General features: G+C 42.7%; 5 protein-coding genes and 1 long non-coding RNA gene across 6 annotated transcripts; 4 read left to right on the forward strand and 2 right to left on the reverse strand.

Annotated features, from left to right (window-relative positions):
- The first annotated feature begins 408 nt into the window (after nucleotides 1-408).
- LOC9657350 lies at nucleotides 409-2,389 on the forward strand. The gene is made up of 6 exons (XM_024685930.1): nucleotides 409-1,230; nucleotides 1,275-1,374; nucleotides 1,428-1,644; nucleotides 1,698-1,760; nucleotides 1,818-1,964; nucleotides 2,017-2,389. The coding sequence occupies exons 1-6, from the start codon at nucleotides 414-416 to the stop codon at nucleotides 2,128-2,130; spliced, it is 1,458 nt and encodes a 485-aa protein (XP_024541698.1). The 5' UTR covers nucleotides 409-413; the 3' UTR covers nucleotides 2,131-2,389.
- Nucleotides 2,390-6,635: 4,246 nt separating this feature from the next.
- LOC9657351 (isocitrate dehydrogenase [NAD] catalytic subunit 5, mitochondrial) lies at nucleotides 6,636-8,564 on the reverse strand. Its single transcript, XM_024685886.1, has 7 exons — nucleotides 8,345-8,564; nucleotides 7,794-8,114; nucleotides 7,575-7,736; nucleotides 7,443-7,517; nucleotides 7,272-7,381; nucleotides 7,145-7,217; nucleotides 6,636-7,074 (listed from the first exon to the last, which is right to left on the reverse strand). The coding sequence occupies exons 1-7, from the start codon at nucleotides 8,516-8,518 to the stop codon at nucleotides 6,883-6,885; spliced, it is 1,107 nt and encodes a 368-aa protein (XP_024541654.1). The 5' UTR covers nucleotides 8,519-8,564; the 3' UTR covers nucleotides 6,636-6,882.
- A 30-nt stretch (nucleotides 8,565-8,594) lies between these two features.
- On the forward strand, nucleotides 8,595-9,551 carry LOC112350160 (pentatricopeptide repeat-containing protein At1g25360-like). The gene is made up of 2 exons (XM_024685887.1): nucleotides 8,595-9,116; nucleotides 9,228-9,551. Exons 1-2 carry the CDS (start codon nucleotides 8,799-8,801, stop codon nucleotides 9,297-9,299), a joined length of 390 nt encoding a protein of 129 aa, XP_024541655.1. The 5' UTR covers nucleotides 8,595-8,798; the 3' UTR covers nucleotides 9,300-9,551.
- Nucleotides 9,552-9,636: 85 nt separating this feature from the next.
- On the reverse strand, nucleotides 9,637-11,097 carry LOC9657352 (protein SHORT-ROOT). The gene has a single exon (XM_002980879.2). It carries the CDS (start codon nucleotides 11,080-11,082, stop codon nucleotides 9,670-9,672), a length of 1,413 nt encoding a protein of 470 aa, XP_002980925.1. The 5' UTR covers nucleotides 11,083-11,097; the 3' UTR covers nucleotides 9,637-9,669.
- Nucleotides 11,098-12,947: 1,850 nt separating this feature from the next.
- LOC9657006 (F-box/kelch-repeat protein At1g80440) lies at nucleotides 12,948-14,352 on the forward strand. The gene has a single exon (XM_002980786.2). The coding sequence runs from the start codon at nucleotides 13,014-13,016 to the stop codon at nucleotides 14,175-14,177; it is 1,164 nt and encodes a 387-aa protein (XP_002980832.1). The 5' UTR covers nucleotides 12,948-13,013; the 3' UTR covers nucleotides 14,178-14,352.
- Nucleotides 14,353-21,209: 6,857 nt separating this feature from the next.
- LOC9657007 lies at nucleotides 21,210-21,545 on the forward strand. The gene is made up of 3 exons (XR_002993678.1): nucleotides 21,210-21,277; nucleotides 21,348-21,425; nucleotides 21,496-21,545. It is a non-coding gene; the product is annotated as an uncharacterized LOC9657007 (long non-coding RNA).
- The last annotated feature ends 2,936 nt before the right edge of the window (nucleotides 21,546-24,481 follow it).

Raw genomic sequence — 24,481 nt, forward strand, 5'->3', positions numbered from 1 at the left:
GTTCAAACACCCCACGCCAATCCCTTGTAAACACAGCGGCCAGGAACAAATCCTTGAGCACCATCGATATATCGCGTGGATCGCTGAATGTGAGCTCGCTGCACACCCGCTTCACGCTTGCAGGAAGATCCCGTGAGAGATTGAATGATTCGGCCCTGCTCTACTCACCTGATCACTAGAAAATTATCCTCAGCGGGCGGATCATCCGCTGCCTGGGGTTGTGGAAGTCGCAGCTGCAGGGCGGAAGAGGAGCCGCGGTAAAAGGAGAATTTCTTTCTTGGAGCGTGTAAGGAAAACATCGGGGTTACCCCGCATCCGACGGCGCCGATTGGCCAAATCCGGCGGCCCACAAAATTCGGCTATCGCTACTTAAAAGAGTAGATAGGGTTCTTGATAGGGTTCTTGAGCGAGAGATGGAGGGCGAGGGCGAGGGCGGGTTCGAAGAGGCGCTTCTAGGACTGGAGATGGCGCACGGGATGGAATGGCGTCCAAGGTCTGTGCTAGATCCTCCCCCGAGTCTCATCTTCGAAGAAGAAGCCGAACAGGAAGCCGGACAGGAGGCCGGACAGGGGATCCTCCAAAGAGGCGTGCGAGACGCCGATTTGGGGCCGGAAGACGAGTTTTGCTTGTCTCCTCTCTACCTTATCACGGGTAACGCGCACCTGGATGTTTCCGAAAGGGAAAAGTCGAAGATTCTAGGGGTTGGAAGCCTCGATAGTCCCAGGCATCTCATGGTCGCAGGTCAGGCTATAATGGAAAGGAACGCCATGGCTACTTTCAGGATGGACGCCCGCGGAGAAGAGGATAAGCTGGTGCCGGGGGTTTTCTTTCCCTTGAGCTCCAGCTATGGGGCCAGTGCTCGACACATGCTGAAAGACGAGAAAGGCAACGTCATGACGCGATGGCGGGCTGCCTTGGTCACAACTTTCAGGCCGGAAATGCTGTCGAAAGCTGCGACGCCCAGGGCGCTGTTGGAATTCAAGGAACTTCCAGTGGTCGCTGACGTGAAAACCGTGGATCCTGTGCTGGATGTCATTCACGCTGGAAACGGGGAGGCGTACTTGGAGAATGCAAATGCGGGTATCTGGGAGATTTCAAAACACGATAACTTTGGAGACTGCAAGAGGGCTACAACATCTCCAAGCTTTGCGACTTTCTGGTTGCCTTGTTCTTTGGAGGCCGAAGCTGAGGATGCAAAGAATGCTGCCTGCGGCATGGTCAGCTACCCCTGTAAGTTGTGTTACTCGCTTATAGTTTCTTATTTTTGCTCTCAGGTTCTTCTGATATCAGGAAAGTGCTGGAGAGTGGAGAGGAGCAGGAAAAGTGGGCATTGTTGAAAACGTACTCCTTTCTCGTTGAAGACGAGTACCGGAGGTGGGCTCTAAACGCTTGGACAGTCATCTCATATCCTTGGACTTTTATTGCAGCGAATTGGCGAAGCGCAACTCTGATCAGGATCTCCTGCAGTTCAAAATGGAGTTATCCAAAAGACTCGCACTCAATATCGAGAGTGCACTGAAAGAGTCGTTTTGTGGTTTCGTAGACGGTGACTCCATTCTCAGTGTAGGCAGGGTTGTCGATTACAATTCTACAATGGTGGCAACGTCTCTTTCTTCGCTCTCTGGATCATCTGGAGCTCCGATTGTAAGTTTGTCGTTTGAATTGGCCCTTGATGGAATTGTTTCTTTTTATTACAGTTCCTTTTACAACCGGGGTTGGACCTTGTGTTTTTTGCAGTACATAACGGGGCACCTCTAAGAGTAATCTTGCTTCCTTTCTTTCTTTTTCTGTGTTCTCTAATGAGGTCTTTTTTACAGGCGGCAAACTACAATCTGGCGACTTCTACGGATAATCCAACCTTTGTTCTACAATACTTGTCCGTAGTTCTAGGCACTTTGCCATTGCCGTCACATAGCTACTGGAATGGGCAGCGGCGGAGGTTGCGTGCTTTTGAGCGTTGGCTGGTAAGTGAAAAGTGTGTTTGATGAAGGTGCCTGTCTCATATATCTCATTCAGGCACGACACCTTGGAGTTCTAAGAGGCGTTGCAAACAGCCATGAACAGAGGGCCTGGCTTTCTCACGTTGAGGACTTTGTTGCTGCCAGAAGAAGAAGACTGGACCTTGGGTAGAGTTTCTAAGCAATAAAGGAACTGTGCCAAGTGCTCTTTGAGCTCAGCCGTTGGATCTTGGCTGGTTATATTCCATAACCGGCCAATGCCAGGTTCTGAAGTGGCAAATGCCCAAGATTTGAGAAGAGGTACAAAATCCCTGATCATGTATAGAGCTTGAGTTAGAGGCATAAACACAATAGAGAGAAACCAATGGAGACAAACCAATGGTTTGTAGTGTTAAATACTCATAAAACATAAAAGAATATAAAATTTAAAATTTTAGGTGATAAAGATTAAAACTATAAATAAATTGCTATGCCTTGCATTGAGCAATGTTTGGTTTGCTTAATAGTAGTTTTATTATTATTTATTAATCTAATTGATCAAATAAAGTTTATAATTATAAGTATGTTTGTAATTCATAAACACAAGATTAATCTTATTTCGTATCAACCATTAGATGATAGAATCAAAAAGAATATACTAGAAAGGGTTTAATAAAGTTTATACATGTTTATTCAAGCATATTCTAGGTATATTCATTACCATCCCTGTCCCCCTATAGGTTTGCTTAAGCAAACCAAAAAGGTTGGGAAAGATTAGAAGGCCCTTTGAGAAACGTTAATGTCTTTATTAACTACTAGCAGTTGCCTAGCATATGCTACTTAGTTAGCAAAATATTGTTTTGATTGTTATAATTTTGTTATATTAAAAACTAAAATTAGAATAGTATAAAAAACAATTGTATTTCACTTTGAAAGAAGAATTAAGGGAATTATGCCTAGCAAATGTTAGGTGAACACAAAAATCAATTCCTATAAACTTGATAATATAAATATTTAGAACAAAATATATTTTTAGGCATAAGTAAGAATAAATATTCATTGATAAAAATATTTGATACAAATTATTATTTGGAAATATGAATATATTTAGAAAAATACCCAGCAAAAAGTAAACATGAAATTTCTATTATTAAAAATGTGATATATGTCAATTATATTTTTACATGGAATAAACTTATATTAAGATTTTATTTAAAAAAAGAGAATACTTACTAAGAATAATTATTACTCAGTTTTATTAGCAAGACATTACTTAATTATGCAGTTTACTTAGACTATTACTACCCAGATCTAGTCAAGAAAATAATTACTAACAAAATCTTTTGTAAATATATATGCTATAGAAACTCTAATTCCATATTATTATGTAATAAATAAAGTTAGGAAAAAGATTTTAATATATTACTGCTTAATCAAATACTGCATACATTATCTTTGTTTTTCTGATAATGAATTAAATTGTAAATAGTTAAGGCTACATCTAAAAATATAATATGTACTCCTATTGTTGAAATTGTTTAATTTTTTTTATTAACATTTGAAGCTTTGATCATGATCCTACTCATTAAAATATTTGATATACCATCACTTGGTGTTGAATTTCAGATGTTATAGTGATATTTAAACAGGCTATCTGTATAAAATACAGTTTTCTTATTATATTTACAAATACTGTTAAATAAAAGTATAAAAATTATTTTTGACCTTAAATATTCAAATATTATAGTAATTTATAAAACAGAATAAAATTAGGAGTATCGCAAAAATCAAATCAGGAAAAGAATGAAAACATCAAAAAAAGATGCCAAGAGTTGAAACATGCCTCTTTGGTGCCTTCTACGCCCAACACTCACCTCTAGCCAATGTCAAGTGCCTGGCACCACTGTCAGCACCTCTGCCTCGCATGCCCTAATGCCTTGCTCAGCACTCTAATGTAGTCTCTACTCAGCCAGCCCTCTCTCAGCGCCCTTTGTTTGCCCAACTTCTGCCAGTGACTCAGTGCCTTGCTAAGCACCCTAGCACATTCCTAGCTCAGTGCCTCCTCTCAGCACCTTTGCCAGCGCCTTAGGCCACTCTCTCACACCAACACCTCACTCAGCGCTCCAATACCACTTGGTGCCTCTCTCTCAGCACCTCTGCCAGCACCTCCGGGCCAGTCTTCATGGTCAACACTTTGCAGCACAACATCCAGCAGATGAACACTGCATTCCAGTGGAGCGGCACATCTGGATGCTGTGACACCTTGCTCTGATCAATCCTGCTCCAGTCGCCAGATCTTCCTCACGGGCTTGGGCTGCTGCTGCTGCTTGACACATTTGCATGCGACATGCATCACTGCACCTTCCTCTCCCGCCCCATGCAGCTTGGCCGCTTCCCATTCACCTGGAGCAAACATTAGCGTGATTATTCGCTAACACGTGGTTAAAGAAATAACCCCTTTACAGTTACCCCCCATCAGACGGCTGTGATTAGCTAGATCTGGCAGCCCAGAAAGTTTGGCAACTCCTCCTTATTTTGATAGATTAACTAATAACCTTTATTAAGCCAAGAACCAATAAGGGATATATTATATTTTAAGTAGCCTGGAGGTGCTGGTTCCCCTTGGCTCAGAAGGGGTTGTTAGTCAATAGTCAATGAGGACATTGACATTTCTAAAGGGGGGGTGAGTGTAGCGCATGTGATCATGGGATGAGATTTGGATATATTATCACCGTAGATCCTTGGAACTTTAGGGGATAAATAGGGATAAAATAACCATTAAGGGCTCTCTCATCAAGCAATTGCCCCTTTTTCAGTTAGCTTAAGGGGAGAGAAATAAAGTGCGCTATAGATGGAGCTTAGTCTGGATGGCTTGTTTTTGCCCAAACCTCACCATGATTGATAATCTCACTTTTTCTTAATTCATTGTAAATTGCTTAAGCTTCTTCTTGTGTTCTCTTCTGTAAAGGATAATGAGTTAGTTGAGTGGTTGCAAGCATATAATTTAATTTATTTATATGTCTTATGAATAGAAATATAGAAGTAATATAATTAATTAAACGTTGATTGTATTGCACATATAGTCAATGAGGACATTAACATCTTAGAAAAGGGGGGTGAGTATTGTGCATCTAGGGATGAGATTTGGACATATTATTATTATAGATCTTTGAAACCTTAGGAGATAAATGGGGATAAAATAACCATTAAGGGGAGAAATAAAATGTGTTACACTATTGAGCACAAATGCTTTGTAAATAAAATTTTATTACATCTTTATAAGATGCTACCATCCACAAACCAGTCACACAGAGAGATAGTTGTTCTTTCCTATTCTCTCTTACCACCTCTTCAATTTGTTTTTAGAAATATATCATTGAAATTTTTTTGTCTTCCCTCTCAAAGCAAGCAATGTAGTCTTAGCAACATAGGTTCTAGTGTCACCTTAGAGCCACCTAGAAGAGGAGGTTAAGGGGCTGTGCAAGCCCATTACCACTAAGAACATAGTGAACTGAACACAAGCCCCCTCAATAAGTTGCCCTTTTGACCATCTTTAATAGGGTAGGCAGAAACTAGTTAAGTGATATTGGACACATTTTTATCGTATTAGTACAATTCTGGAGAACTTATTTGTGCCATATAAGCAATAATACAAGTGCTCTAGAATTATATAAACCACATCAGCCACATAGGTATTGCAGTAAAATTCTTGACAATAAATAATCTGGATCCAACAGTCAACAATGATATAACCCGCCCATTAATAGTGCTTCTCAATAGCTAAAACAGTTTATAATTAACATGTATATAACACAACTATAAAATGATAATATTCTGAGATACCAACTTCCTCATTTAGCAGTTTTTCATTAAAATTTCTTATTTTGAGGAGCTAATAATATTATATGTGAGTGCATAAATATAAATATAAATATCGTTTATTTAAAATATATATTTATATAGATAATTTTTAAGAACATTTTCATATTAATTAGAACTTCAAAAGGACAAGCAGGCGGGAACTCAAAGTTCTAAGGCGAACGAGTAGCAGCCGCCTTGTCACTCACCTGTGAAGGCTTCTCCATCACGCGGCTCTTGACTGCATCCAGGCGCTGTGATCCAGCCGGGCGCCCGCCCCTCGCATACCTATAGATCCAGGTAATGGTCGCCACCAAAGCGATGAATGCCACCGCCGCCCCCGTCGCCAGGATCGCCAGCGGCACCAGGATAGGGCTAAAAAAGAGGAGGATCGGCGAGACGAGCAAGAGTACCACGGCGCCGCCCCCCAGCGCCATCGCTCCCACTGCCAGGATCGCCAGGATGCCAAGAACGCGGCGCGCAGAGGATCGCTGCTTGAGATGCTGGAGCGTGATGCCGGAATCATTGGATTTGGACTTGACGAGATCGCCCATGGCGATCGAAGAGCTTGTGATTGATGGACTGGAGATGGAGAATTGGAGCTGTGTGGGAAAGACGAGGAGATCCATTGGTTTTTTATTTGGATTTGGGGCTGGCATGGGCGTAGCACCTGGCAGCCTGTGGCTCACACGGAGGATTGCATGCACCAAAGGTAAAATCTTTGTTTCTAACAACCGGATTTTCCGATCCAGGGCAGGAATTTCTTTCTACCTTTTCTCCAAGCGATCTTCTTAAGCTCAAAGAATTTCCTATTTTCTTCTCGAAGTTCTTTCGTAAAAATTTATTTGTCTGCAAACTTTGCTTCACCAGTTTTATTCATTCGAGTCATCAGAAGAAGAAAAATAAAAAAGAGAGAAACGTTCTTCTGTCAATAGAGACATCGCGAGCCTGGAAATCGATCTTACTGTAAAACTTGTCTTGGGCGAGAGGAAGCCACCAGAGAGCCTAACGTCGTAATGAGCAACGCGCACAGGTTCGTTCCTTCGTTCGCTTCCTTGATTTGTTTTCCCTTTCGTCGTCACTCTTTCTATAGCTTCTCGCAAACAGCATTCGTGTACTCGGTTGTGCCAGCGTTGCCTCCCAGATCGCCCGTCAGGTACTTCCCTTCCTCTATTGTCTTTAGCACAGCGTTTTGGATCTTCTCCGCTTGCTCATTCATGTTGAGGTGCCTGAGCATCATAACTGCGCTCAAGAGCAATGCCGTTGGGTTTGCCTTGTTCTGCGAAAAGGAAAAACGTTTTTTTTTTTGGCATCAGTGACAGCTCCGAGAAACAAACGAAATTTGATACCTTTCCAGCGATGTCGGGTGCCGTTCCATGGACAGCTTCCATCAGAGCAAGCCCGTTGTCTCCAATGTTGCCACTGGTCGGTCACACAGAGCAGTGATTCTTTCGCGACCCAATCGAGAGTACTTACCTCGGTGTCAATCCAAGGCCGCCTATGAGACCAGCGCAGAGATCACTGATGATATCTCCATACAAGTTTGGCATCACCAACACGTCAAACAAGGCAGGATTTTTTACGAGCTGCAAGAAACAAGCAGGATCAGAGAGACTGAACGACAAAAAGTCTGATTTTGAAGCTTACCATCATGCAGCAATTGTCGATAATCACTTCCTCGTAAACGATATCGGGATACTGCTCCGCAACCTCTCGACAGCACTACAGCAGCGGCAAATCAGTTTCCACGCGAAAGAAGAAACAAAGACTATAACTTACCTGTAGAAACAATCCATCCGTTTTCTTCATGATGTTGGCTTTGTGAATCGCGGACACACGCTTTCTACCGTTGGTTTTGGCGTAGTGGAACGCATACTCCGCGACACGCATACTAGCTTGGCGAGTGATAATCTTAAGGCTCTCCACAACACCTTTCACCACCTGCAAAAGGAACCAACAGCCAAGATCGAAACTCGAAAACCAGCAAGCTTTGCTTACTTGATGTTCCAATCCACTGTACTCGCCCTCGGTGTTCTCCCGGATGGTAACGAGATCGACGTTGTCATATCGCGTCTTGTAGCCGGGGATGCTGAGACACGGTCTCACGTTGGCGTAGAGGCCGAGCTCTTTGCGCAGCGTCAAGTTGAGAGACTTGTGGCCTTTCCCAATGGGAGTGGCCATCGGGCCCTTGAGACCAATTCCATACTTTCGTACAGACTCCATGCTGTCGTACGTGACAAAGCTTCCCGTCTTGGGATCCAGTGTTGTCCCAACATAGTGTTCTTCCCATTCTATGGGAACGCCCGCAGCCTTGAAAATCTACACATGAAGAAACTATCGAAGTGAGAAAGACTGTTCTCTTAGCACTGTGTTGCGCGAATTGAGAAGAAAAAAGCAGCCAAAGGAGGGCAAACACAAAGAACAATGGAAAGTTTTTCTCAAATGAAAGAAGAACGAAAAGATCCAAGCTCTACACTCGATACGATGCGGAGGAATGCGATCGATCAGCCACTAGCTAAAATCCTTGATAAGAATGCGATCGAGATTACCTGCTTGACCGAGGCGGCGATCTCGGGGCCAATTCCATCGCCGGGAAACAAAGTCGCTGTGATCGATCCACCGCTGCCAGACCTAGTGCTGTAGTTGAAGGAGGATCCGCGCGTGGCGCTGGTGGAGAAGTGCCTTTTGGTGGAATCGGAGGCCAATCGCGCCCATCGCCGCATCCTTCCTTTCCCTCTCTTCTCTTCACCCTAAGGGCTTGATCCCTGTTTTAGGGTTCTTCGCTCGGGATGGAAATTTTTGAAGAGAAGAAAAATGCGCTTGGATCACAAAGGATGCCTCGAAGCGAGCACGACGCTGGAGCTATGTCGCGATCTGGCGCGATGTGTTCTTGCCTCATCGGGCCTGGAATCTCGCCAGTGCGTATTCTCGCAACGGTGATCTGGAAGGCGCCAAGGCGGTGTTTGATGCGATGCCCGGTGGGATCTTGTGCCCTGGACGACGATGCTCGGCGCCTATTCCCAGATCGTGGACGCTGGTAGCGCCAGGGCGATCTTCGATCAGATGGAAGAGCTCGGTCTCTTTTCTTGGAACTCGATGCTAGCGGCGTATTTCGAGGGCGGTAATCTTGCAGACGCGAAGCTCCTGTTCAAGAATGGAGCATCGTTTCTTGGACGATCATGCTCAGTGTCTACTCCCAGCACGGAACTTGCAGACGCGATGCTGGTGAGATTATCACTTGGCCGGGAGGGGCTCTTGCAAGAAGCCGAGAATCTCTTCCAGGGAATGAAGCAAAGAGGACTGGGATCTTCCTTTTGCGAGGTACGCATTTCTCTCTTTTTAGTTTTCTTCTTGCATGGCGACTGGACTTGCTTGTTGCTAAGATCGAGTTGCTAAGATCGATGCGTTGCTAATTTATTTTTTGTTTTGCAGGACGATTTGTCGATGGTGGAGGAAAGGTTTTGGATTAAAAAGTTCCGGACAGCGCAGGAACTAATATGGTAAGCTCATTGGATTTAAAAACGTCTAGCTAGCCAAGCAAGCGCGTCAAAAGTTTCAAGGTTTCCAAGAGCTGGCAATCAGGTTATGATAAGCTCGGGCAAAGAAGTCAAGGAATTAAAAAGTTCAGCATGGTTTCCAAGGCAGAAACGTTTGATCCGAGGTCCAAGCAACGAGCACGGTTTTCTTCACTTTCGTGGACTATGGAAGAACGTAAAAATAAGTTTCCAGCAACTTGATCATCCCGAAGATCCAAAAGAACAATGGAGGCTCTCGACAAGTCAAGCGATTTGGAACAGAGAACTTGATGGATCGAATCCAACCAGGAACCGGGAACCAGGACTCGGGGGAAAATCTTTTGGATTTATACAGGCTCTCAGAATGGTTTCCAAGAGGTGGCAAACACAGTGGGCTGCTCCTTCCAAGTGAGAAAGAGGCCAACGTCGGTGTTGGTGTATCCCCAGCCTTCCTTGTACCGCTTGAGCAGCGCCCGAGCGTCATCAGCTACATCGTCACTGAACTTTGCGAGCGCGAAGCCGGCTCTCCGCATCCTCATCACCCACTGGCTACTCTTTTCCTGCCTCTCTGAGATGCTCGCTTCGTCACAGGCTAACAGGTTGACGATCTTCCGTGACACAATTCTCTCCAGCATCAGCCTCTCGTTGCTCGTTCTCGGGAAACTCTCCTCCACAGACTCGAAGAAGAGGGAATAGTAGCGGACTGCTTCCACGAATCGGCTCATGAAGTCTCCTCGAGATATGAGGTCGGCTTCGTCGTCTGCGATGATCACGAGCTTGGGATTCAGGCTCCGGAAGGTGTTGAGGACTAGATCTCGTGGAGAAGCAGCGGAAGACGAGGAAGAAGGAGGCGGCCTCTCGGACACATTGTGTAGCGAGTGAATACAGTTGACAATGAGCGCTTCTCCGGCTCGAGGCTGGATGGTAGCGACGTCGAGCAGCTCGAGCTCCGGCTGCTGGAGGAGCCGAAACTCGAACGGGACTCCCATGAGCCTTGCAAACTTTCGGAGGCGAGCACCGACCTCGGTCATGACTTTGACGACCGCCTCCTCGGAGCTTACCAGAATGCTCGTCAGTCTCAGGTGTGGAGCTCCGTCCGAGCGGGTGGCAAGAGCTTCCAGCAAAGTCGGCCACTGGGTACACATGGTGCTGCTCACGTCCAGGATGTGGACGCGAAACTCGCCTTCCACGGCTTCCATAAGAGCTCCGTTGGCCGCGACGTGACCGAAAGTTGTCCAGGGGCTCATCTCTTGGAACTTGAGCATCATCTTGCGCATTGGATCGAAGAGGCACTGTCTCTCCGCCGCGGAGCACAGCACTCGGTGTTGGCGGGAGCCCGTCCCGGTGATCCGGCAGAAGAGTCCCTGGAGGAAGCACGATGCTAGCCGCTGGTCGAAGTCCCCGTATGGAGAAGCAAGTTCGTTGAGCATCCACATGAAATGCTGGACTCGAGCAGCGTCTTTCTGGACGACTGCTGCTGCGCACTCGATCAACAGACTTGCTGCCCAGCGGCCGTCGCCTCGCTGCAACGCGGGGAGCTGTGTGAGCTCGATCCTGTCACTCTGATCCATCTGAGGTGAGGACGTTCTTTGTGTTGTTGGTGCTGATGGGCTTTCTTCTCGGAGATACAGCGGTGGCTTGCCGGACGAGACCAAATGCTTCCTGGACGGATCTCCGGAGATGTGTTCGTCTGCCAAGCCATAAGCCAGACTTGTTGTGGGAGGCATGGAGGACTGCTCGGGAGACTGGTGATCACTCAATCCTTTTTCCATGCACAGGAGCTAAATCCTCTGAGACGACCATAGAACCGCTGCTTCTGCGATGAGCCAAGGTATGCATTTAAACATTCCAAGTTGGTCTTTGCTTTTCTAGACTTGCTTTCAATCCTTGTCTGCAGAATCAAGCAAAGCTTTAGAGCTAGAGAAGCGAGAAAGCAACAAGCTGTAACGCACCTGTGAGTCTTGTCAAATCTCTTTTGTTCCACGTCCTTGCAGCTCTTTGGAGAGACCGAGCGACGAATTAGAAGACGAGAGAGTGTTCTAGCGTAAGAAGCAACCAAACAAGCCGGACCAAAGCAGAGGTAGAGTAGACCTGGCTGTACCGCGTACCAGGTGGTCTTCAGCTTTCTGGTATTGGGAGCCTCACTTCGCAAAAAGCTCATTGAAGAAGGCGCCACTTTGGAGGACCAGTGGAGGAGAGCTGCTAAAACTCACGAGACCAAGAAAGCAAAACTGCAAAACAGAGGTATTTTTCTAAACAAGCTTGGGTCACATTGTTGTCAGTCAGGCCTAAGCATCGCCATTTTTTTTCTCTCTTGGCAGTGGCTCACGGGGCCGCAGGAATTTTCCCCAGTGCCTTGCGGGTATAATCATAATCATTCTCTGCTGCAACAAGCTGGGAAATCTGGTCGAGATTTCACGTGACTCTATACGGGTGGAAGCTAGCGGGTATGTTTATATTGTCTCGGGACCATATATATCAGCGCAGTGCAGTATATCTACAATAGATCTCGTGAGCCAGATGTTTACAGGTACTAGTAACTTAATCTTCTCTCCGTTTCTTTAATGCTTTTGGTCCGTTGTCTCAGGGGTCGAGCGAGGGAAAAAAACTAATGAAACTTAGGAAAGCAACGGTGGATGCAAACAAAGGCAGCCTGCCTGTACTGGTTTTCTGATGAGCCCGAAAATGCTCTGGTACGTCTCTGCCCCGGTTTTTGTAAGTCAAAGATTCCGGCTTCTTCTAAGCTTATGTGTTTCAATCATGCTGTGTGGGTTTCTCAGGCTTCATTGAGCTTTGCTTTCGGCTCATCATTTCTATCAATCACTCGACGTTTCATGCTCCATCCAGTTCGTCCACCGCTACAAACAAAGGTATTTAAGTGGTCGCTTTCGATGATTGTCAAAGCTCGTCGCTCCAAACAAAACAAAAAATGTCGAGAACTCTGATCATGTCAACGTCCTTCTCGATCCGACTGCTTCGTTGTGTGGCGTGTTAGAAATCAACAATCTTGTCTACAAAGTAACGCCAGCACTTGACGACTTGACGCCATGCTAGAATGTAAGTCTCATTTCTCTTCTCTTCTAAATGTTTTTTCCCTTTCTCGCAGTCTTGTGCTGGATGGATTGGTGAAATTCACTTTAGCGACCTCGTTGGTGGGTATGGATTCATTCTCAAAAAAGTTTTAACTTTTTGCGAGCAAGCGCTTGAGGGCGGTCGATAAGTCATTGATCAAACAACAGTGATAAAGAGCACTTCAATCTGACCGATTGATCTCCTCTCAGTCATTGTTACGTGACGATTCAAAAGCTTTTAGAATTTTCCAGGGGATCGGGTCTCACAAACTTCCAATTTGGAAGCAAAGATCCTTTGGAACCCGTCAAGAAGGATATTTTTTCTACGCGCGTCATATCAAGCAAAGAAGCTTATCCACGCGTCAGTCGCGGTTTCGATTGCTTGAGAGGTCTACCTACATTTTAAGTCTGCCGCGTGGACTCGCGCTCTTTCCACGCCGCGCTTTTGCATAGATAGAGCCGGCGAACCACCCGTTGAATCATGCCACGTGGTGGCACAGTGACGTGTCACATCACTACACGACAATTGGCCAATAGCGATCCTGCCACGTCATTTGAATCTTTCAAACAATGAAATTGGGTATATCTATGCCCGAAACATTAGGGCTTTTGGACAGAGATAGCGAGAAAGAATGGCGACGCTCACGCAGCAAAAGAGTTTGATCCATGGCCTCCCCGATCATCTGGTACGCGATGAAATCCTCACAAGGGCGAGCTCGTGGTGGGATTGCCGCTCCATTCGAGCGGTGAGCAAGGGCTGGAGAGGCGCATTGCAGCTGGAATCCGATTGCCCCAAGAAGATGTTCGCGGCGATCCATAGAATTCCCTCTCCGGAATCACAATCGGCGCTGGAATTCGCGGTCTCGGTGTATGATCCAGAGCTGGGGAGCTGGGAGCAATTGCCGCCAATTCCTGGTGTCCCTGGCGGCGTGCCCATGTCGGCGCGATGCATTTGCGTGGAGGGCAAGCTCTTTGTTCTCGGCGGTAGGGCTCTTCCCAGCTTGGAGTTTCTTGACAGCGTCTTCGCGATGGATTTGCGAGCGTACAAGCGGCGATGGATTCGCTGCGCTGGTATGCGCCAGGCGAGGGCTGGATTCGCGTGCCTGGCCTGGAAGGACAAGATTATCGTCGCCGGCGGCCAGGGTGGCGACGACGATCGATTGGCGCTCTCTTCCGTGGAGGCCTACTCGATCGACAGGGATTGCTGGAACGATCTGCCGGAGCTGGAGATCCCCCGGGCGGATTGCACAGGGGCGGTGATCGAGAATGGGATCATGTGCGTGGTCGGCGGGTTCACGCTCCTCCCCTGCGATCACGGGGATCAGCAGATATGGCTGAATTGCATGGAGGTTTTGGAGATTGGGAGGCGCGATTGCCGGTGGGAGACCGTGGATTCCGGCAGCAGCAACAGGGATGTGCTCCAGTCGTGCGTGATCTCCTCGGGCGTGCTCCATAGGGCTCCTCACCCGGCGGCGATGGAGAGGATGCTGGGTCGGTGTGAGCGGCGGTGGTGGACGGCTGTGAATGGGAGGATTTGCTGCCCCGCTGGGAGGCCGCCATCGTCTAGCTCGGATTGCGAGGATGAGGAGGAGGAAGGAGAGGATTTGCTGCTCATGGGGATTGGAGAGGGCAGTGACGAGTACGTGACCCGGTGCTGCCAAATCGTGGATGATCATCGCCGGACGTCGACTTCGTTGTGTCGGGCAAAGATTGCCAAGAACAAACGAATTTGGGAAGAGATTGAGATGCCGTTTGAGCTACTTCCAACGGTCTCTTGCTGTTCCATCACGCTCTAGAAGTACAGGGGAAAGAATATCCTTTACCATTTTCTAAATCTAAATCAGAGCTTTGTTAACAATGCTTGAATGCTTGATTAAAATGCTTGAATCAAAGCTGAATTTTACAACTGGTATACCATAACCTTGTCCCAAATTGCTATAAGAGCAATCAAAATGATTGTCATATTAGGCATTGATTGTCATTCAGAAACCTAGAATTGATTCAAGGAGGTAAGAGAGATATTTGTCAATGACATTGAGGACAATCTCCATCCCTGCACATAAACTGAGAAGATAAGAATAGAAAGGATATCAGCTTTGGTAATTTTAAATTTGTTTTACATAGGCAAATATTGCCATAATTTGTCTAAACTAGAAAATTTCAAAGAGCAATAATTATAAAATTTTCTTACATAAGTAAATATTTTCATAATTTATACATTTTAATGACATAAATTTTAGTTTATTACACATAAAATTTAAGAAACTAAAACAGAAATAAATAAAAATTTGTTTATACACATGATTAATTGAATTACACTAGAAAATTTAATGTTGTAGGTTATAATGCCGTATACTAATATTAGCATAATGGTAGATTGGTTTTAAGCTAGGGTTTTGGGGGTTTTGGGTATCTATATTCTATTTTAATATTCTATACACTCACATTGGTGGAAATAAGAGGTAATTTTAATTATCTCTAAGGAGTGCTAATAATTGTGATAATGCTTTCTAACAATTGCATCATCTTTATCAATGGCCATCTAAATCATTAATGCAATTTAGCATTTGTTTTTAGAGCCTCTTGCTTTGTGCGGAACTAAATATATTAGAATAGATCAAAGTTGGGAATATTATGGCTAGCATTTTGTCAAAATCTTGTAAAACTTGTGCATGCACTTGCTCTTAACACCTTTAATAATGCTTTTCACTTAGCATAATATTATGAGATATTGCCTCTTCCAATTTTCACTACATATCCTTTACCTCCACTTTTTATGGAAGATGGTCTTGTTCTAATAGAGGTTAATGCTATTTTACTCATGTTTAGGGATAAGGGTGAGGACATAGTCATGGCCATGATATCTGTTGTTGTGTATATAATGAAGTTAATCATATTTATTAATGTTGTCAGTGTTTTCTACCATTTCCTAGGTGGAAACCTTGGCATCAACATCCTATTGGTGTTATTGCAATGGAAAGTCTAGATATTAAGATTTTGAGATTAGTATTTCATGAGCATTCTTCCATTAGTCCTAATAGAGTTTATCAAACACCTAAGCCACGTACAAGTGGGATAACAATAGTGCTATAACTCCCATAATCATCCACCTATAAAGTATAAAGTGGATGATTTGGTATTAGTCTATTTTCTTAATTTTATGGTATATAGTTTGTCTAAAAAGCTCCTTGCTCAATAGAAGGGACTGTGTTGGGTGTTATGGCAAATTGAACTGCAAGTTTATGAGGTTTAAAATGGCTTTTAGCAAGCCAATCCTCCAGAAATTGTACATGAGTAGCAATTGAAATGCTTTATACAAAAGGATTAGAAACAATTGGTACCACCTATAAATCCACCAATGCCTCCTTTTAATGTTCCTCTAAATCCCGGCCTATCCACCAAAGAACCCTTACTGTTTTCCATCCTTCTGAGAGGAGGGGATGATGTGAAGTTCAAGCTGTACAACTACAATGTTGTATACTAATATTAGTATAGTGAGATTTTAATAGCCGTTAAATTAGTTTCAATCTAGATTAATTGGTCTTGTATATAAATTAAGGTTTTTGGGTATTGATATGCACATTTTTGTATTTCATTTCCATATTCCATACATTCACAATGTTAGCTTGAAACACTCTTTTATTAAAACCCTTATTTAGCTTAGAGGCAAGAGACTTGAACACTTTAAATAACTTTGCAGGACATTTTATACACCAATGCTTAAAAATATTTTATATTGTTTAGAGTAAACTAATCAAAAAATATTTAAATACTTTCATTCATTTACTAGGATTTTTATTATATTTTTTTGCTATAAACAACAACACTGCTACTTATAATTATTGTAGCGTATGTGATCATGGGATGAGATTTGGATATACTGTCACCGTGAATCTTTGGAACCTTGGGGGATAAATGGGGATAAAATAACTACTAAAGGCTCTTTTATCAAGCAATTGCCCCTTTTTTAGTTGGCTTAAAGGGAGAGAGATAAGGTGTGCTACAGTTGGTATCGGAGCAAATGGCACAGGTTCACATCCCAGACAAAGGTATCCATCATGGGACTGCGGTACGAGTGAATGACTAGTTGCCTCACATGGAATAGCTAGTTTACACAATGGAAGGATTGGTATATTCAGTGCGGAAATGGAGGTGTTGATTCCCCTTGGCTTAATAGGGGTTGTTAGTCAATAGTCAATGGAGACATTGACATTTCTGAAGGAGTGGTGAGTGTAGCGCATGTGATTATGGGATGAGATTTGGATATAAAAGGTTGTTAGTCAATAGTCAATTAGAAGGATTGGTAGATTCAGTGCGGAAATGGAGGTGTTAATTCCTCTTGGCTCAATAGGGGTTGCTAGTCAATACTCAATGAGGACATTGACATCTTTGAAATGGGGTGAATTTAGCGCATGTGATCATGGGATGAGATTTGGATATACTGTCACTGCAGATCCTTTGTATGTCCTTCTTCTTGTGGAGCATCCCAAACGAAAGTATCTACCGTAGGACTGTGGTACGGATTGATGACTAGTTGCCTCACATGGAATAGCAAATTTCTAAATTAACTTCTAAAGCCACAATAAAAGTAAAGTTTTAAAAACTTTAGGATTTATAACTTAACTTTTTGAGCCTTACAAACCTCGTCAAGAAAAAGTAAATCTTATGGACATTTAACATCAAGTATAATAACTGTCGACAACATGAAATCCTTGTCTAAAAAATTAATAAATGCTAGAACAATAGACTCATTAAAAACATTAGAAGAGTGTGAAGAAGAAAAAGAACCTCGAGAAAGGGTGTTAACATCAGTCATAAAATTCCTAAAGTGATAAAACATCAAAATCATATATCTAAAGCTTTAAAGCCCACTAAACGGTACGATTAACCAAATTTTTTATCTCAATAACAAAGTAACTACAATATGATCAGTTTTTAATAATGTTTGAAAATTATATAAATATGTATGAAGTTTTTCAAAACCCCAAACTCTTGCTAAACACTCATTCTCTGTTATGAAGTAGTTCACCTCCGCTAGTTGTAATATACAGTTAATATATACAACAGAATAATATTAACCAAGCACACATGGGCTCTTTTGCATCAACACAACTCTAAAACCAATATCAAAAACATTTATGTGCAAAATAAAAAGTCAAATATACCAAAACTTGAAGAGTTATTAATATCTCGTTGAGATCCATAAACACCCACTCATAGTTTACAAATGTCGCGAATGTGACTTCGGGTATCGAAAGTTACCTGTCGGCTAGTCCTTACGGACACTCTTACCTTACTGCCACGATGGCAGGAGGTCGGTATTGTTGGGCCCGTTATTAGTCTCCACCTAAGCTAGTTGAGAAACTGGTCTTCGCGTGTGCACTTGACCAGATGGGCATAAGGACGGAATTCCTACGTGCTATTTGTCAAGCATATTTGACCTGGTTAGAGAAACTCATTCGTTGACTTTCACTTGCTAGTGTTGGGAACCCCCGTGATATTGAGATTGGTCCCTCAATATTGTTAAATGATAGCTTACCATGTCTGCCAAACACCCTCGCTATCATGCCCTTTGTGTTAGTCTCATTTTGGTCCTAAATGCTATTTATGGAAAGTATCCAGATTTGCTCATTTGGCATATTTGCGGAATGTAGAGATCGGCCTGAACACAATGGTGTTCGTCCCATATCCAAATTCGCAATCTAGGGATATTCCATATTTAATAAGTTTCGAGCTTGTCCCAGAGACTAACTCCTGATACTAAGGGAGGCTTGGGGTGAAAGCCCAAAGCGTGTGTTCCTCAAGGGGGGGGGGGGCTGTGGGGGGTTCCAAATGTATAGTAGGGATAGTGGGTAGGTTGGGCATGGCCGACCAACCAGAGGTATAGTCTAGCTCCCGCTTGCGTGCCTGTCCTTGTTCTGCGTCCGGCTTGGGTCTAAGCCCAAGTTCCATTCCATGCTAGCTAGTGGAGTACCCATATCCTCGCGTTAGGCCACCGGTATGCCGAAATAGCACCAGACTCTGTTTGGCTCCGTTTTGCGTGCTGGTCCTGGCATTGGGATGTTGGTTGCTCCAGGACTGTTCCAAGTCGCTCCGGGCTCCTGTCCCTTCGCTCCTTGGGCTTTATGCTCGGGAGTTGCTCCGTGGTTTGGTTCTGTCACTCCTCGGCTCCATGCTTGGGAGTTTGGCACCGTTCCTTCGTTCAGTGGCCCAAGGCCCTGGACACGTGGACACGTGGCATGGACACGTGGCATGTGACACATGGCATCTGTCACGTGGCACAAAGAGGGTTTAGGCTCCGCTTCGTGGTGTTATCCTATGGTAAATCACCTTAGGATAAAGGGTCAAAACCACGTGTGCTAAAACAAACCAAATGAAAAACAACGCTCGAAATGGTGTAGTGTGATCAAAAAGATAATTAGCAAAATGACCCAGATACTACACATTGCCCAAAAAACATTACACATCATTCACACACTTGAGTGTAAAATTCATCAAATAATATTTAAATATTTTTATTTATTGCCTAATATTTGTGTTTTTTTTTGTTTGTGAATTACCTTTGTAAGAAATATAAACAACACATATAATTATATATAAGATACAAAAAATAATTGATCTTATTTATGTATCATTATAATGTATTTAATTTATTAAAGAACACACCATCTCATTATTGAGAGAAAATAAGACAATAAAATCACTAAAAAATGTTAAAGACAAATAAAAACGATGCATTTATGTTGAAATTTCTAAAAATATAGTTATAAAACCTTTACTTTTACAATGTTTACTAAAGCTAATCTAGTCAAACTTCAATCTAATCCAAACATCTATATAAGTATAGAATCTTAAATTCCAATATATGTGTATGATATGTCTTGAGTTCAATTGTTGTAAACAAAAGTTCTAGGTTTGTGGACATTAACAGTGAAATATACTTTAGTAAAAACAAAGAGATGGGTAGATAAGTGACATATGAAGATTAAAGAATATAATAATATAAAAGATATACTACCATGAAGAGTATTTAAATTATTACTATAATATACATTTCTACTAAATAAATTGTATAAACATAAATATAAGCCCAATAAAAATCATTTTCTCTTTCTTTTATGTTTATTAAGCATTTAAATTTTCTAAGTTAAACTACCAATTATAAGATCTTACTGGAATTGACCATTTGTTAGTTCGATAGCTTAAATGTGTTTGAAATATTGCATACCCAAAAATATACCATTCAATCCTATAATTTCTCCATCCATAATCTTTGTCTTTAAATCTAAATGAAACAAATTTTTTTTCCAATTTCATACCCATTTTTTATTTTGGCATCACACCAAAAAAGTGTTGTTCCTATCCAATTCACATCAAATTTAAAGAAAAAAGATTGCCTATTTTTAATATTCTTAATTCCCATATCATCATCTCTTGATTGGCAATGTAATTCTAGATCAAAACCTACCCAATTATAAATAAATATTCTGTAAGCTTCAGATAAGCATAAAGATGAAATAACAGATAAAATAAACAAGTGTGAAGCAAACGATGCCATAAAATTTACTAGCAACTGTATCATACTCCCTTATTTAAACGTGCTATTGGCATATGGCATCCGGCGTCTTTTATTCCATTTTTAGAATATTATTTCTGAATATGCTTATAATCTAACGGTTCAAATTCAAAAACTTCAAATAGATGGCATAGATCAAGTGCCAAAGGGGTGGCAACTCTTCAATTTTTTAATGACGATCCAAATCAACAGAAAAAATTTAGGGCGATTGGGCAGATTGTGAGCTCTCTCTCTCTCTCTCTCTCTCTCTCTCTCTCTCTCTCTCTCTCTCTCTCTCTCTCTCTCTCTCTCTCTCTCTCTCTCTCTCTCTCTCTCTCTCTCTCTCTCTCTCTCTCTCTCTCTCTCTCTCTCTCTCTCTCTCTCTCTCTCTCTCTCTCTCTGTGTCTGTGTGCTGAAATTTTCTATTTGCTGCGTTTGATCGAACTGGCTGGGGACTGACAAGCCGGCCGTGCAAAAAAAGTGGCTGTGACAAAGATGGTCTTCCCAATCCTACGAGCACCAGTCCCAAGTGAGTGTTCTATTCATTGTCGTTTAGAAAAAAATAAAAAAGAAATTTTTTTCTGCTGTTCTTGCTTGTTTGATTTCTCTGATTAGAGCTCGCAGGTGGATTTGCTGCTGAGCTTTTATCAGCAACTAAAATTCTCATCGGTCGTGCTCGTTGGTCATGATGACAGTGGATTGCTTGCTCTTATGGCAGCTGCCAATATCTTGACAACTCTAAGCTCAACGCAGGTAAGCTCCAAGCCACTATAGTTGGATCATCTCATGGATTTTCATTTCTGCGGTGAAGGTGGTGATCAAAGGTGTGGTTTAGATCGCAGTGAGCTCCTCCAAATATCGCCATTTGTTCGAGTTTTGCTCCACACTTCTTTGGGACGGCACATACTCCGGCCATTGCTGTGCCCGGAGATGATGCTTCGGAGCTCACCTCCAAAGTGATGGAACTTTACAAGGTATGAGGAAAAATTCGAACTTGATCAAAAGAAATCCATGATTTTCCGTGTATACATAAGTGTCTTTTCTATCTTGTTGTGATGTCTAGGCCATTTTCTTCTCACAAACTTGCTACTGGACAAAATGAAGGAGACCGCTAAGGAAAGTGTTTGTCAATCTCTCCTCCGTCGTGCATATCGCCTCTTACAGCGGTGGAATCCAGTTCTCACACCTTAATGACAAAACCTGGTACGCCAAACAACTCTCTTTTCTCGTGAGCTTACATTCTTCCTTTTTTCTTCCAAAAGGTACTCCGACACTAGAGCATACAGTCAATCCAAGCTTGCGAACTTTTTCCACGCCAAAGAACTGGCAATAAGATTCAAGGTATTCGTCTAATGCTTTGAAATCTCTCCCACCTTTCTCTTTCGCCAATGCTTTTTCTTTCGCTGATTAGGCCGAAGGAGTTGACATCACAGCCAACACTGTTCATCCAGGGTTTATAATGACACCTTTGATGGCAATGAGATTCAAGGTATTCGTCTAATGCTTTGAAATCTCTCCCACCTTTCTCTTTCATCAATGCTTTCTCTTTCGCTGATTAGGCTGAAGGAGTTGACATCACAGCCAATGCTGTTCATCTAGGGTTTATAATGACACCTTTGATGCGGTACAAGAACATTGAAGAGTAAATATGATAAAAGGTGGGCTTAATTTAGCAACTTATGAGAACTGTTTAAGTTCTTTGCTTTGTTGTTCTAGGTAGAGATGGCTAGGGCTAAGCGGACGATCAGGAGGACTCCACCACAGTACCGTTTTTTTTAACAAACAAATCACAAATGTTCGGGTTCGCTCAATTTAAGAAGCTGGAGGTGAAAACCACAAGCTCTCAACACTGCCATTAGGTACTTGTTGACCTGAATGTAGACCTGAAGCCCCGCCTGGGACAAGCTCTGTAATGAGTGGAAAGTAAGCTCAATACGTTGTAGCAGCAGCTCTCATATACCAGCCAGCTGTAGCACACATGCAGCCAATAGCAAGCACGCCAAACAACTCCATGAAAATGATCTCTTTGATCCAATCAGGTGACCACCAACAAGGGAAAGAGAAACTGCAAAACAAAGAAAAGGAGATAGGCAATAAAAACACACAGCAGACAGACACACCTTCATTCAGGTACTATACTTTCCCTTTCCCTTTTTCACTATGCTGTTGCAAAATTGAGATAACAAGAGCTCAGCTCAATCACTAAGAGCTTAACTGATGGATGAAAGCTGACTCACCCTTGTTTTACCTGACAGGTACACTGTAGTGCCATTTTTGTTTTGTTGTGTGGATCAACTGCTAAGACCTTCTTAAGGGGGCAGAGGATGATTATTCAGTGAGCGTGAGACAGATGAGCAAGAAAAACGCAAGCGCCTTCACAAGCATTGGATCCAAGAGCAGACACACCAAAAAAAATATTCTCTGGCATTTACATTATCTGGAGATGAGGTCAGACACACACCTACAGCTTACCTCCTGCATTTGCAAAAGCCCCATTGGAAATGGCAACAAGAAATGTGTCAAATAGCACAAGAGAACTATACAGCTAACTTCCAAAACACTCATTCATTCATATGTAGGCCTTTGATTTTCAGGTAAATCGGAAATAGATGTTTTGAAAAATGAGAGATGAAAACAAGAATAGAAAGAAAGAAAGAAACAAACAAACAAACAAACCAAGTTTTGAAAAGCTGTGTCTTTAAAGCTTCCACTCCTTTTAAAGAAATACACACTCAAATATATCAAAACATTCTCCCAATTTTACAAAACACTTCAAAAACTTAACTGCCACCTTTTGCAAGCATTATATATGAGAAAAGATCCTTGTTACAACCACCAAACTCCTGTGCCGTCTGCAAGGCAGTGCTTAGATCCCAGTACATTCGACAAGCTCCCAGCAGACTCTCTCACTCCTCTTGCCCAGCATCCCCTTGGAATCCTTCAGCTTCCCGGCCCTTGCAAACACATCCTGCTGAAGCTATCTGCAGTGAGATTCAAGCCATGGTTGCAGACTCCAAGTACTGCCACACGTTCAAGCGATCTCCTCCTATTTCAAGGCCATGGCATGGAAGAGCCATGGCAACGTTGCCTACATTGCACATGACTAAAACTTTGGTTTCAAGCATGTCGTCCATCACGTACTTGACACCCTCTCGTTGGATTCCAGAGTCTTTGATCCCACCGTATGGCTGGCTATCAACACACATGCTTGGCAAATCGTTGAGGCAAACTCCTCCAGCCTGTGAGGATCAAATAATCATCAAACAATCGATCAATACTTTCTATATCTCAAACGTAAAGCTACCTCTATGTGCTCAAACGCATAGAAGGCCTTGTTTAGATCATGCATAAAGACGCTGGCCTGGAGACCGTAATGCGTATTGTTAGCTTCGTTCACGGCTTCCTTGAAATCACTGCGTCACCACCGTTTTAGTTTAGAGAAAAAAAAGGAAGTAAAGAAGAACTTTAGGGGCTAAGAAACTTTGAGAGCTTACTTGTATGAGTAGAGAAGGATCACTGGACTGAAAATCTCTTCCTTCTTTGCATCTGTGTCAAAGGGAGCGTCTTCCAGGATCATTGGCTCCATGAAAGCTCCCCTTCGCTTACCACCAACTAAAAGTTTGGTGCCTGCCTTCACTGTCTCGTTCACACTCTTCTCCACTGTAGCTGCCGATGACTTGGGCCAGATGGACATGTCGTCTTGGCGAGGATCTCCACCTTTGAGTTTCTTAATGGCAGCAATCAATGTACACAACCAGCACCAAATACGTTAGATCAAAGCTCGATTTGAGAACAAAGAATACGATAGAATTTAAAGATGAGTGTTGGATACCTCACCTTTCACGTAAAGACGCTGCATGTGAATGCACGACTGGCCGCTTTGATAGAATCCTTTGTGGACCAACTTAGCGATTGTACCTTCCAAGTCTGGAACAAGATCTTCCACCATGCATGGAGCATTGCCTCCCAGCTCCATAACCACCTGTAAGAGGAATCAAAGAAGTTGAAGAAAGCGAAGCTCCATCCGAAGGAAGATATAATAAAATATCATTATTTTTTAGAATCTTTATAAGTAAGAAAAAATTTCTAAATCAATTTTAGTCTTCAACAATAGCATTTTCTACAACATCCATCTTACAACTGATATAAATCCCAGCTGAAAATATGTTTCTTTTTCAATAATTTTTATTAAAAATAGTTTTATATTTTATGTAGATAATGGTATTCTATAGTATTTAAAAAGCCAAAAACTTCTTAAGTTAGAAGGAAGCAGTGGTTCTTGCAATATAAAATATATTTTAATTATTCATATATATATATATATATATAAGTATTGACAACGAGCCATTCTATATAGAACTAGCCTTAATCATCAGAACTGCTCACAAGAAACGAGAGTTGTTTGGTGTACCAGGCTTTGTCATTAAGGTGTGAGAACTGGATTCCACCACTGTAAGAGGCGATATGCATGATGGAGGAGAGATTGACAAACACTGTCCTTGGTCTCCTTCATTTTGTCCATGAGCAAGTTTGTGAGAAGAAAAT

Source organism: Selaginella moellendorffii, unplaced genomic scaffold (assembly GCF_000143415.4).
Source record: "Selaginella moellendorffii unplaced genomic scaffold, v1.0 SELMOscaffold_46, whole genome shotgun sequence".
Classification (NCBI taxonomy): domain Eukaryota; kingdom Viridiplantae; phylum Streptophyta; class Lycopodiopsida; order Selaginellales; family Selaginellaceae; genus Selaginella; species Selaginella moellendorffii.

What these genes read in the sequence shown, in the direction of transcription:
- LOC9657350 (XM_024685930.1), top strand. Translation starts at nt 414, where the DNA reads ATGGAGGGCGAGGGCGAGGGCGGGTTCGAAGAGGCGCTTCTAGGACTG. An exon ending in CGGCATGGTCAGCTACCCCT is followed by an intron (nt 1,231 to 1,274) that starts GTAAGTTGTGTT and finishes TTTTGCTCTCAG; the next exon opens with GTTCTTCTGATATCAGGAAA. An exon ending in GATCATCTGGAGCTCCGATT is followed by an intron (nt 1,645 to 1,697) that starts GTAAGTTTGTCG and finishes TTTTTATTACAG; the next exon opens with TTCCTTTTACAACCGGGGTT.
- LOC9657006 (XM_002980786.2), top strand. Translation starts at nt 13,014, where the DNA reads ATGGCGACGCTCACGCAGCAAAAGAGTTTGATCCATGGCCTCCCCGAT.
- LOC9657351 (XM_024685886.1), bottom strand. Translation starts at nt 8,518, where the DNA reads ATGCGGCGATGGGCGCGATTGGCCTCCGATTCCACCAAAAGGCACTTC. An exon ending in CGGATGGATTGTTTCTACAG is followed by an intron (nt 7,518 to 7,574) that starts GTAAGTTATAGT and finishes CCGCTGCTGTAG; the next exon opens with TGCTGTCGAGAGGTTGCGGA. An exon ending in CACCCGACATCGCTGGAAAG is followed by an intron (nt 7,075 to 7,144) that starts GTATCAAATTTC and finishes TCCTTTTCGCAG; the next exon opens with AACAAGGCAAACCCAACGGC.
- LOC112350160 (XM_024685887.1), top strand. Translation starts at nt 8,799, where the DNA reads ATGCTCGGCGCCTATTCCCAGATCGTGGACGCTGGTAGCGCCAGGGCG. An exon ending in TGGGATCTTCCTTTTGCGAG is followed by an intron (nt 9,117 to 9,227) that starts GTACGCATTTCT and finishes TTTGTTTTGCAG; the next exon opens with GACGATTTGTCGATGGTGGA.
- LOC9657352 (XM_002980879.2), bottom strand. Translation starts at nt 11,082, where the DNA reads ATGGAAAAAGGATTGAGTGATCACCAGTCTCCCGAGCAGTCCTCCATG.